We start from the raw sequence: 12,842 nt of genomic DNA, 5'->3' as shown, positions 1-12,842 counted from the left end.
AGATGTGTTGGTTTTGTATGTTTTACCATACACCTTTCATCTCGTAGTATGTATGTTTGCTGGCATTGTTCTTCATCCTTTCACCTTTGAGATCTGGTTTGGTCACCAATGAGGATTTTTAACTTGAATGCACGAGGCTTGGTGATGTTAAAAAACTCTCATCTTTGACACCATAGAGATTGTCGCCCGGAGCAGGAAACGTAACTGTAAGCTGAAAAGTTCTTACCAGCTAATGTTCGGTCTTTTGTTCAACCTTTCTGAGCGCATGGATTTATCCAACCTTTCTTGGGAAGAAATTACAAAGCCTATTCTGAAATCCCCAAATAATAGAATCCCAGGGCCATATGTCTATACAGATGACTTCTATGAGGCTCAACTGAACCTGCTGACAGAAGATCTATTGGCCTTTCCTGATTTTTACGAGCACCGTACTGATCTAACTGGAATTAATATGTCATACATAAATTTGATGCCTAAGGTTGGCACCCCTTTAGTAGTTAAGCATTACTGATCTATATCTCCGGTAAGAAAAATGCTAAAGGGGCTTAGTGCTTCGCGTTTTTAGCGGTAAGAAAATCCAGCCACTAAATCACTTCCCTAATCAAAACTTTGGGTCTTGAGCTGGGCGACCTTCCAGTGTTATACTTGCTTCATTTTGGTGTGTGAAGTTCTTGAGACTTGAGAGGATGTGTTGTCAAGTTCATGAACAGGGGATTCTGTTGCATCCGTTGGATGCTAGTGGGTTCTTCCCAGTACTACAATATACCTAATTATCTCAAGTTAGAGGATTGCAATAAAACAAATCCTACAAGACTTTTCCAGTTTTTCAGAACTCAAAATTAATTACCATAAGAGTACATATGTGCTGATCAACATGGATGATCAAACTGCAGCCTCAAAAGCTCAGATTCCAGGATTACCAGTCAGTACTTTACTGGTCTCTATCCATGAAGATCCTATCTGTTGCACTAATGCCTGTCATTCAGAAAGTTGAAAAACGTTTAGCTGGTTGGGTGGCAACATATTTACCTTGTGGAGGTCGTCTGATTATGCTTTAGTGTTGTCATACATTCTGTGGCCCAAGAACAGCAGATAAATTATTGAAAAGAAGATTGATAAGAGCAAGTTCATACATTCTAAACTATTATGTGATATTGTGCTTTTCAATTCTTTGGTCTGCCATGAATATACCGTTTTATTCATGAGAAGATTGATAAGCGCAAGTTCTCATATTTTTTTCATTTGTTTGATGTGAAATTGCAGAATACAGTCACACTATGGCTTGATGGTTCAGAGGAAGAGGTGGTTCAAAACTACAAGGACTGTCAAGCGCACTTCGCTACTGGATATTCTGCAATGCAGCTTTTAGAGCAATAGTCGGCAGCAGAATTGTTTATACGACACCATTGGCAGGAACATTTTACTATGTTATCCGGTATATGGGAAGATATTTAGTTTTTGTTATTCAAGCAAGAAGTTTTTGGCTTGTGGGATTCTATGGAGCTCAGGGCGTGTTCCAGATGATGCTTGAGGACCAGGAGTCACTATATATGGACTCGCCGGACTGTCATCTCTTGAATTTCTATGCTAGTTATGGCAATATAGCGGAGAAAAAAAGTCCAGGTGCCACCAGACTTGCGTTGGGCGCGTTCCGTCAAGCTTTCACCACAGTCTGTAATCATAGGTGGACAGTTAAAAACGAGGAAGATCCAAAGCTTCGTTCGAGCATTGGGCTGATTGTTGTCTTGCTGATGGAATCAAAATTTCGAGAAGTTCTTTCGAGGTGCTGCCAAGGAATGGAGGACAGCAGTTTCAGTCGACTTGGAGTTGATTGGGTATCTTCGATGATTGTCAATTGGGGCACATTGAGTAAGGAAGCATTGCGTTCACTGATTTTCAGCTAATACAAGATACGTAGCACTGTCAATGACATCTTGAAGAAAAAATTCAGCTCAATGGAAGAAATATTTGACAACTTATATTTCCTTCATGTAGATGCAATATTTGCGGGTATATTTGCACATGAGAAACGGCTTCCTGCCCCGCGGTCAGACACATGGTGCCCGGTTGACTCCGGAAAAGGCGAAGAGGACATCCCACACCCCAATTTTAGTGCAATCTCGAGGTCTCAAAGCAAGATGACAATGAAAAACATGTTAGATCACAAATTGGGATCCAAGAACCGGAAGCGGGGCGCAAGTGGGGGCTGGTCTGAGCAGAAAATGGCTGTGAGGAGGAAGCTTGGTGCTCCTGGAGGCGGAGGCGTTGGAGGGCCGCCGGATGTCCCAAAGTGGTTTTCTATTTGGTCCCAATTGAATAAGGTTTAATTCTCATTAAGTTTCGTCCATCCTAAAATATCCAGATAGAAGTTGAATATGATCAATTTGTTGACTACTAATTCTGGATAATTTTGATTTTATTTGTAGGACGATGAATTCAAATATGTGTTGTTAGCAGCTCAGGAGCTCGGTCTGGAGGTCATCAAGGTCCCACCACCTACGATGAAATTCAAAGATGACATTAGTAGCAAGGTTTTATTCTACACCTTCATAACTGGGTCATAACTTTTTTTCCATAGATGTATTATTCAACTCATTTCTTTGTGCTAATCCAGTATGTGGACAAGTCGAGACAGAAAGCACGTTCAGACTCTGAGAGCACCTTGGCTCCTCTTTCTCAGTCTACTCCCACCGCTGCCCCAGCCAGCGTGGTCATGGGACTTCAGATGTCTGATGTGGAAGATCTACGAGGCCACAATTTTGTTAGTGACTCAGTGATAACCTATTACTTTGAGCAGCTCTCATCCGCGGACAAGGTAATCCTCCAGCCGCCGTCCATCTCTGAGTTGCTTGTCAACACAACTGACCCTAGTGAGTTCTTGGAGCATCTGTGTCTGGATAACCGGGTTATGCTATTCCCTGTCAACAATAATCCTGAAATCCACCGTGCCGATGCCGGCACACATTGGTCATTACTTGTGTACGAGAACCTCGATCCAAATCGTGGGGCCCGTTTCGTCCATCATGACAGCACTATGGGCCAAGTCAATTCCAGTGCCGCTGATCGACTTGTCGGTGTACTACGCTCCATCGTTCCAAATGCTGCCACAGCTCCGCTCATGAGAGGTTATACCCCGGTGCAAGAGAATGGTTATGACTGTGCAATATACGTCATGGCAGTTGCAGCAGCTATTTGTCGATGGAGCAGAAGAGACAGTGCTGAGGGTGATTGGAGTGAAGAGGTAACCAGGGAAGTCACCGCCACCAGCGTCCGTCAGCTGAGAGTCATGATCGCAGACGCCATCCATGCAATCCTTGGTGGCGATTAGAATCACATTGACATGTTATGGATGATGTTTCTTATGTTCTAAACACATGTATGCTCACATGCATGAGTTGAATTAGCATCACATTGGCAAGTCACGCATGATGTTTCTTATGTTCTGAACATGATGCATTAGTTGGTTTTTTCATTGATCGTGTGATTTGATGAATATTAGATGTGATTAATTTAGTGCTATGGAACTATCTTGGAAAATCCGATGTTTTGCATTGATTCATAGATTCATTCTGCTGCATGATATATTTAGGATTATTTTGCAATCTAGAGATGTATTGTACAAGTAATATGAATATATGTTTAGCCTACCTGGCAGAGTTTTCAGCTGCTGCGGCTCTTACCTCTGCTCCAGCAGCCTGTTCTCCGGCAGTGCTCCTGTGCTCCTGCTCCTTTGGTGCTCAACCATGCATCCAAAAACAAATCCTCGAGCCGATGGACGGCAAATGGAGCCCAAAAGGAGAGGAGCAAGAAATTTACGGGATTTATTAAGAGGGGTATAGTTATATAACTAACAAACTGAAATTTATTCTCCACATTCTCAAAATCAATGTTTCTTGGCTAAAACATCATTCATGCGAAAATGCTCATGAAATCCTACACAATCACAAGCTTCATATCTACACCAACTGAACCAAGACCTGGAGCATTACATGCTAATCCAAAGCTACTCAAATGGAAACTTTCAGCTCCAGTTCGCATCAACTCAAGGCCTACTGGGGCCACCCACTACTTCCGGTTCCCTCTGCCGCGGCGGCACATTGCGCCTCCTCCTCCGTCGTGCAGTGCCAGGAGGTGCCTACATGATATAAACCAAGAATTTAGCAAGTGTAAGCTATCCGGGCAAAACACCGCCAAGAGTCATTCACGTTGTCCAAGGAGTCACCCTTACCTTCTCATCGGCATTAAGCGAGTCCATGAGATCTCCCATTCCTGTAATTGCTTCCTGTCCTTGCATCATACCCATCAATTTCTGCATCTGTGCACGCATTTGGAAGAGCTGGGCAACCAGTTGGCCAACCTAATATTGGAAAATGGCAGCTTGTTTTAGCTCCATGGATGGAAGTGGGTATGGAAAAAAATGTTCAGCGGCAGTATAAGAAAAACACTGATAAGATCATAAGAATAGGACAGAACCTCTTGTTCTGTCTTTTCAGACTCCTCGGCCACTCTAATCCTCCTCTCGCGTGATTCAGCCAGCAACTCAGGTTTCTCCCTTTCCTCTGAAAAATGCAAGAATAAACACAGTAACATCACGAACCATCGCCACAGGCTTCATGTGTGTAGCGGCAGTTCAGATAAATGTACCGGCTGTCATTGCATTGATCATCGACTCGACAAATGCAAGTCTTTTCTCAGCTTCCCGAATTTGTGCAGGAGTAACCTATTTATAGTGTGAAGTGTTGTCATGTTCTGGTTCGTATCAAATTTGAACATGCTTCAAGCAGGGATGTCATCATTTAAAGGAATTAATATCCCACGGGTTCTCATGTACCTTGTTCATGCCTGGAATCATTCCAATTACACGGCTCATGGAACCCATTTTGGCAACATTTTGTGTTTGCTTCAAGAAGTCATTGAAGTCAAACTTTGCGCTCATGATCTTCTTCTGTAATTCTATGGTGTCCTCTTGACGCACCTGTTTGCAGCATCAAGTAAACACCGTAAGATCATACCAATATAGGTCATGCCAAGATCAGAGGAACAGTTTTGCCAAAAACTACTTACGACTTCTTGTGCTTTTTCAACAAATGAAAGTACATCGCCCATTCCCAAAACACGCTGTGCCATGCGATCAGGATAGAAAAGCTCAAGGTCCTCCATTCGTTCTCCTCTCCCAACAAATTTGATGGGCTTTCCAGACACCTGCATGATTTAAGCACAAGTACTGATGCTCTTACATATACCAGCAGAAAATAGGTAAAAGGAAAATTCACCACAATGCTTGGACACCTCACAGGTAACTACTAAGGATTTCAGATTATGCACATGTATGTTTGCAAAATAGGTAGTCCAGTGATAAAGCAAGATTGTTTACCAGATAAAACTTAGATATTCTTCAACATATAAGTGAAGAAAACAATTCACAGCTCGAGCCAATATATATGTACAATAGTCCTTAACAATTTATTCTGAAAGAGTGCTTCGGAAGATGCTAAATATTCACATATATGATGGCAAGTAATAACCTCTTTAACACTTAGTGCTGCTCCACCCCTCGAATCACCATCCAATTTAGTCAATATAGCACCAGATATACCAATCTCAATATTGAAAGTGGTCACTAATGCTGTGTACCATAAAGAAAATAGTGTAAGTTGGTACAACTCTATTAAAAGAAAGTGCTCTTTAAGCATTGAAAATTATACAGGACTATATCAGAACATGTCCACTATGGAACACATTAGGAACTACAACAGTTTAATTTTCCAGATAGTCAAATTTCAGAGCTTTGGAGTGTGATTTCCTGAATGTCCATGCTGCATTGCTGTGGGCCACAAGGAGACCAAAATGTTGGCACTTGGCAACAAGAAGGCTCAAATAGTTGCAACAAGAAATGCATGTTTACCTGCAGCTTCTTGGCCAGTCATGGCATCAACAACGAGCAAAATCTCTGTAGGATTAACTGCCTTCTTTACTTCTTTCAATTCATCCATCATAGTTTTATCAATCTGAATGTCAGAAAGGAGATCAGGCAGCACCAATGGTGACAGTTAAATCATGAAAGCAACAGTTCACAATAAATGAACTGAAAATGGAAATAAAATACGGAGAAAACTGACCTGTAGCCTTCCAGCAGTATCCACCACAATTGCATCAATCTTCTTTCTTTTAGCCTCTTCCACGGCATTCTTGGTTATCTGTGCAGGTTTGGCCCCTGTTCCTTCAGAGTAAACCGGTACACCCACCTGTCAACACCCGGTTCTTTAGCGGAAACTGTAGCATAGCATTCAAAAAGTGAGTGTAACTTTGTAGGTTTATCTTTTCAGTTTCAGAACAATCCAAGGGCACGTAGAAAGCCAGTAAATAACCATGAAATTTAAGTTCATCAAAGAAATACCTGTTCACCCAGTACAGTGAGTTGATCAATGGCAGCAGGCCTGTAGACATCTGCAGCGACCAGCATACAACTCTTCCCCTGTAACCTAACTCTGGTATAAGTGATCTACAGGTTGTCGTGTACCGAGGCCCTACTAAGATGCTTGGAAACAAAAGGCTGAGAAAAGTACCAGTTTCTTCAGATAGAACGCGAGTTTTGCGCAAACAGTAGTCTTCCCAACACCTTGCAGACCTGCCAATAAGATAACCGTCGGGCCAGTTTTCGCAAACACCAGGTCCGACACCTCTCCACCCATCAGTTGAACAAGTTCATCATGCACGATCTGCAGAACCGATTATAAATTAGTTTCAGAATGTTGTCACCAACTCACCTTATTAATTATCCCTAAGCTAATTAAGAACTGAACCATTGCAGTGAAAAAAAATGTTTAAGCATGCCACAGCATTCTAGTATTTGCTAGTGTGTTCCGTTAACTATTTTAGCTGTTCCTCCGGAGAGGAAGGATCTGTTAAAGCAGAGAAAGAAACCGGTTGCTCAGCTATAGACAGACAGCAAAGTCAAACAATATGAGATCATAATCCAAACAAGCACTTGTTTGCCGTTTGTTCAAGCCCTTGACAGCATTACGCCGCGCACCGGGCACCAGGAAGTGTACCTTGACTAATTGCTGGTCCGGTCGGATTCCTCGGATAACGCCTGAACCCAAAGCCTTCTCGCTGACAGATGACACGAACCGTCTGACGACCGGTAGACTAACCTGCAGAAAAATCAGAAGCCGCGGCATTAGATCATTAGGCTGTGCAGGGACAGACAGACAGAAATTACTGAGCCCATGAAGAACACGCAGCAGGCAGAGCACGCAGGAACTCCACCCACATCAGCCTCCAGGAGCGCTCTCCTGATGTCCCTCATCGGCTCCGCGACGCTGTCCTTGGTCAGCACATCTTTCAAAACAAAATCGCAATTCAAAACCATGGAATCAGCTAGGTTCGAGGAATCAATGGAGGTGCTTGGTACTGTAGGAGGCACCCACCGACGCCCCGCAGCTTGTTCCAGGCGGACTCGAGCCCCGTGGTGAGCTGCCCGAACGTCTCCGCCCGCACCACCAGTGCGCTCCCCCTCCGCCGCCGCCAACCCTGAGACGGACAGAATGCGGGTTAGGTCAACATACAGCGACGCGAAATTTACGGTTTCCAGGGAAGAAGAAGAAGCGGACCAGGGATGAAGCGGGAAGGGCAAGGCTGCGGACGGCCGCGCGGAGGCGGGGGGAGGAGAGGTGGAGGGCGGAGACGGAAGGCGAGCGGCGGCGGGCGGCGACGGCGGCCGCGGAGGAGGAGGAGGGGGAGGAGAGCGTGAGCACGGCGGCAGCGGTGGACTCCATTTCCCGCGGAGGTGGAAGGAAACCGGCGGGGAGGATAAGGCCAGGGATGGCTCTCGGTGGGGTTTGAGCGTTTTGAGCCTAGAGGAAGAAGGAGGGAGGCCTTTGAAAGGCATTGTTGCTCAAATTTGGAGCCCAACTGTTAGCTCTCGATAAAACTCTGACCGTGTGTTTTGTGCAAGAAAAAAGGAATGGAATGGCATTCTTTTTTTTGCTGGGAAATAAAACTTCAGTTAATCAGGAATTCTGTTACAGCTCGCTTGGCAACCAAGAATTCATTTCATTTGATTAAAATGAAATGAAACCCAATTTTTGATAGGATTTCATTTGGTTGAATTTGAATTCCGGGTTGAAAGATCATGTTTGTCTACCTCATGGAATTGAAGAGTGAAAGATAATTCCAGAGAAATGATAGCTTTTAGAAAGGAATTGAGGTTAGTTATAGTGTGATTTCATGGAATTTGAGATTGAATTCCTACTAATTCCGCGCCAACCAAACAAGTTGTTTTTTTGCAATTCAAAATGAATTCTACAATTCTATTATCAAATGATGGGTGCCAAACGAGCAGTTACAGTCATTACAAATAGCATGTAAAATAAAACTTGGCTTTTCCCCTGGCCAACACTTAGTATGTTTTTCGGTTCTACCATGAGTCGCGAGGCAATGAGCCACACCGGTCTCTGCAAATCTTGACACAATGGACACCCGGGCAAGTGGCCATGAGGTTGCGGATGGAATGGCATTCTTTATTATGTGACACGCGGTTTCAGGTCGTTTTTACTGATGTAGAAAAGTCACGGGTTCAGCGATTTTATGAGCATAACCTATGTTTTTTTGAGGGCTTTCTCCGATTTTCTGAAATCTTGTCACCGGTACACTATTTCAGCTGTTTTTGGGAGGTCATGAAAAATCACCGGTTTTGCCGTTCTCATGGACAACTCACGTTTTTTTGGGTTTTGACTGATTTTTTGATATCGTGACTTCCGGTACATTGTTTCGAATCGTTTTTGGCGGAGCCCACAATTTTTGGGTTTTTGGCAGTTTTCCGATATTGTGATCTCCGGTAGACCTTTTCATGTCGTTTTGCCCCGGTGCAGAAAATTCAGCATTTTCATGGGCCACTTTTTTTTAGTTTTCGGCTGATTTTCTGATATCGTGACCCACAATATATTATTTTGGGCCTTGTTTGGTTGTCCTGGTAAATCACAGTTTTGGCCGTTTTCGTTTTTTCGGTTTTCGGCTGATTCTCCAATACCATGACCCTGGTACACAGTTTTGGCCGCTTTGGGCTGGTGGGAAAAAAATCATCGTTTGGTCCGTTTTCGTGAGTTATAGCAAACATTTTTTAAAGTTATTATGATTTTCCGAAATGGTGACCTCATGCACTGTTTCAAACCGCATTGGACCGGCACAGTCATTTATAAAGAATGTGAATTTCATTTTTTAATGTACGGTTTCCTTTTTTTTGGGCCAGGTTCTTTCCTTTTCGGAGCTTCGCTAAGTTCACTTGAATTATTTTTTGTCCTGCTGTATTTTTTTTTGCTCGCAGCACGGTAAAACCGTAAAAGAAATAACTGTCGAAGGAAGATCGCCAACAGACTCTGATGTTCACCCAAAGAAAAATTATGACTATTGCTAGATTCTGAATATACGCAGATAGATGCAGTTACAGATCCAACGATTGAATCACTGGAGTCTGGAGGTGCCGGCCACACTACACTCATCATTCAATTCTCATTTTGTAAGCACTAAGCACCACAAATTAACCTTATGATTTTAATTGTCACTCGCGGCGTTGATTGCGAGTGACAGCGAGCACTCGTCGTCGTCCTCTCGGCCACCACTCGTCGTCGGCGGCTCCTGGGTCGGCAGCTGTGCCGCCTGCATTGTGGTGTCCTGGGGGAAGAGCGGCAGCAGGCGGTGGTGTCCTTCTTCGGCTGCGGCAGCAACCCGCAAAGGGGCCCAGGTGAAGGGCACCGGCGGCATGGCACAGTTCAAGCTCGGCAGTCGTGGCCGGGAAGCTCCAGCGTTCATGGCCACCGAAACTGGAGGCGCCTTCTGTGTCATCTTGGCCTGCACACGAAGTCAGGGCGTCAAAATGTGTCAGAATCAAATAAAAGAAGCAAAATGCTCAAACATCTTAAATTTCAACACGAAAGTTTCATTCTTTAGATCAAGAAAGGTGATATATATGCCGGGTCTTGCTATTTTTTGATTGAATATATGAATAATACCGAGCTATGGTTGTGCTAGCATGTGCATTTACCATATATATGCAACATTTTTATAATGGGTCCCGTACCTATCAACTTTATGTTAGTAAGGGAACATTATTTTCAAGAACATCAATTTCATTAGCACATAATTATTTTACTGCTATATCAATAAAAATTATAACACATCATTTTCATTTGCGTAACATTAAATATTTCAATAAGTATCATCGATTGTTTCATTACTACATCATTATATAACACATTTATATATGGATGCATCGGGCAGGCACTACCGGAAATTATAACCAACTTTGCCAAGTGCCCAAGACGTCCGAGAGTGCTTTTGATTAGGCAATCGGCAAAAAATCACGAACACCTAGTGCCACGGCACAAAAAAAAAGGGACACTCGGCATATAGATGTTTTCCCGAATGTTTTCTTTAACACTTGGCAAAGCAAGCACAGTTGACAGCGTGATTGAAGTGCAAGAAACTGAAGAAAACAAACTAAAAAAAAATCTCCAGAACAAAGTTCTGCTCTTTACCGAGTATTTTCATGGAACCAATATTTCATTCTATTTCTTATTCTCTTCTATTCTATCTTTTATTAAGACAAATGAGTGAGGCTACGCCCATTTCCATATATGCCATAGTGGGGAAGTAGTGCCAGGAGGCACAAAGTAGCTTGGCAGGGACGGGAGAGGCAGTGTCGCCAGACAAAACAATTTGTTCGCCAGACAAACCATTTCCAATGGTTTTCCATTGTTACCCATTTGCAATTACAAATATGTGGCAAATGATTCAACTATATAACCGTTTGTGATAGCGTATATAATGGTAGCACACAACTACTTTAGCGATTTCAAACGGTTCCCCAAAAAACTGATGACACCTCAACGGCGAGCTTGTTTATGAACACTACTCCAGAAAACCCCTCCAGTGGCGGTCAAAAAATGGGGTTGGTGGCGGTGATCACGCCCGCCACCAACTCTGCGTCACTGGAGATTTTGGCACCGGTGGCGGGTAAAATACCCGCAACTGCTGCTCCGAGATCAACAATGGTGGGTAAAATACCCGACACCGAATACCCACAAACCGCCACTGTAAATCCCTCCGGCACCACCCGAAAAGTGCGTGGAGCACATCAGTGGCGGACGAAGTACCCGCCACTGGACATTTTCCAGTGGCGGTCTATAGCCACCGCCACTAGAACTTTGTCCAGTGGCGGTCCTGCCTAACCGCCACTGCTATGTGTTCAGTGGCGGTGGTTCTTAACCGCCACTGGTACAATTTTTTCCCGAAAATAAATAAATGAGTTATTTATAAAAATAAATATTTCTGTAGCACAGAAATAGTAGGAATACAACATAGCACAGATAATAACAGCAACACAATATACAACACCAAAGAAACAAAAATAGCAGCAAATATATTACAAAGTTCCACACGAGTTAAACATTCAAGTCACATGCATGTGTATACAGAGTGTTTTAAAGAATGAGCCACAAATAAAAGTATTCCACACAATTTAGCCACTTTTGGCGACAATCCCGCCGCCGTAGTAATTCCCGCTCGATTTGAGGACCTCCTTGTTGAGGATTTCGCCGATGTCCTTCCGGATCTCGTACACGAGAATTTCAGAGTTGTGCCCTAACTCGGCGTTGGCCAGAAACCAATTCCTCACTTCTTCGAAGGTCTTCTTCCCCTTTGGCTTGAAGTCGTTGATCATCTGCTGAATAGTGTGCACGCAGTAGTAACCGTAGTAGACGGATCCTTCAGGCTGTTGCTCGCAGGGGAAGTTGAAATTGTGCCTGAGGGGAGCGTCAGGATTGCGGCTGAAGCCAGTCATCCCGTACCATTTCACCGCGTCGCGATAGATTGAGTCAATGACATATTTGATGGGCCCAAAGTCGCGTTGTGGTTCATTCCCCTTGCGTCTTAGTGGATCAAAATATGTGACCCCTCACATATCGAGACAGATGGCGATTGTCACCCAATGGGCGCTGTTTCACAAAAAGACGCACATTGTATTAGCCAAATAATATACCAAGCAAGTCTTCCGACAGAAAAAGATTTATGTATTCACGCGAATTGAAAACAACTTACCGTAGATGGTACAATATCAATACAAAATGGCGGTCTCTGTGCTTCAAGATGAATTGAGTGAGGTATTCAATCGCCAACCTTCTACTTTCGGCCAACAATGGGTCTGGACCAAGCAAAGTGGCGTTGAAGAGTAGGGGTTGGCGACGGCCATCCCATATTGCTTCACCCTATAGGCCTCCCTCGTGTAATGTACACACCACAGTCTTAATATGGCGTTGTCGAGGCACTTGCGGTTGAAGAGGTGAAACAAGTCGAGGAAGTCAATGCCGAAGATAACGTCGTTTTCCTTCTGGATTTCCCCCGTATTGGAGTCAAAAAAGCCATAATGCTTTGGCACTCGAACCCTGATTTCCAGATTCTGGAGGTCTGCGCCTGATGATGCCACTTCGACTGAGTAGTCGCCTCCGTAGCCTGAGCTTCTTCCTCGTTAGCTACTCCTTCAAGGAGCAGCTGCTCCTCGGCTCCTTCAAGGAACAGCTGATCCTCGCTCATGGCAATTTCGGAGCCCGAGGAAGATGCCTCCGCTTCAACGCGAGCCTGAGGTTCCTACCCAACACTTATAAAAGTAATTTAAAAAAAAGGGAAAAATTCGGCATGACCTATGCTGTAAAACAAGAAAATTTCAGCATGACCATTGCTGTAAAACAACAAATGAGTCTACCCGAATGTTATACCTGCATAAAAAAAACTCCCACCTACATATACCCCCTCGGCACGATGGCCGGACCCTTCTTAACGACCCGGCA

General features: G+C 43.9%; 2 protein-coding genes across 2 annotated transcripts; one reads left to right on the top strand and one right to left on the bottom strand.

The window, feature by feature from the left end:
- Positions 1-2,062: 2,062 nt before the first annotated feature.
- On the top strand, positions 2,063-3,328 carry LOC112268681 (probable sentrin-specific protease 8). Its single transcript, XM_024454617.1, has 3 exons — positions 2,063-2,321; positions 2,427-2,531; positions 2,615-3,328. The coding sequence occupies exons 1-3, from the start codon at positions 2,139-2,141 to the stop codon at positions 3,326-3,328; spliced, it is 1,002 nt and encodes a 333-aa protein (XP_024310385.1). The 5' UTR covers positions 2,063-2,138.
- Positions 3,329-3,839: 511 nt separating this feature from the next.
- On the bottom strand, positions 3,840-7,865 carry LOC100842981 (signal recognition particle 54 kDa protein, chloroplastic). The gene is made up of 15 exons (XM_003576262.4): positions 7,614-7,865; positions 7,431-7,533; positions 7,274-7,341; positions 7,053-7,154; positions 6,567-6,719; positions 6,398-6,475; positions 6,120-6,245; positions 5,906-6,008; positions 5,526-5,626; positions 5,065-5,202; positions 4,832-4,975; positions 4,645-4,720; positions 4,474-4,559; positions 4,229-4,357; positions 3,840-4,135 (listed from the first exon to the last, which is right to left on the bottom strand). Exons 1-15 carry the CDS (start codon positions 7,776-7,778, stop codon positions 4,043-4,045), a joined length of 1,665 nt encoding a protein of 554 aa, XP_003576310.1. The 5' UTR covers positions 7,779-7,865; the 3' UTR covers positions 3,840-4,042.
- Positions 7,866-12,842: the final 4,977 nt, after the last annotated feature.

Source organism: Brachypodium distachyon, chromosome 4 (assembly GCF_000005505.3).
Source record: "Brachypodium distachyon strain Bd21 chromosome 4, Brachypodium_distachyon_v3.0, whole genome shotgun sequence".
NCBI lineage: Eukaryota > Viridiplantae > Streptophyta > Magnoliopsida > Poales > Poaceae > Brachypodium > Brachypodium distachyon.
Note: the sequence above shows the minus strand (reverse complement) of the source record. Positions and strands in the feature narration are given on the sequence as shown.

Bases quoted from the DNA above. Each gene is read 5' to 3' on its own strand.
- LOC112268681 (XM_024454617.1), top strand. From the start codon at position 2,139: ATGACAATGAAAAACATGTTAGATCACAAATTGGGATCCAAGAACCGG. The intron at 2,322-2,426 runs GTTTAATTCTCA...TTTTATTTGTAG, and splicing joins TTTGGTCCCAATTGAATAAG to GACGATGAATTCAAATATGT. The intron at 2,532-2,614 runs GTTTTATTCTAC...GTGCTAATCCAG, and splicing joins AAGATGACATTAGTAGCAAG to TATGTGGACAAGTCGAGACA.
- LOC100842981 (XM_003576262.4), bottom strand. From the start codon at position 7,778: ATGGAGTCCACCGCTGCCGCCGTGCTCACGCTCTCCTCCCCCTCCTCC. The intron at 5,627-5,905 runs GTAAACATGCAT...TATGGTACACAG, and splicing joins GACTGGCCAAGAAGCTGCAG to CATTAGTGACCACTTTCAAT. The intron at 4,560-4,644 runs GTACATTTATCT...TGCATTTTTCAG, and splicing joins GATCAATGCAATGACAGCCG to AGGAAAGGGAGAAACCTGAG.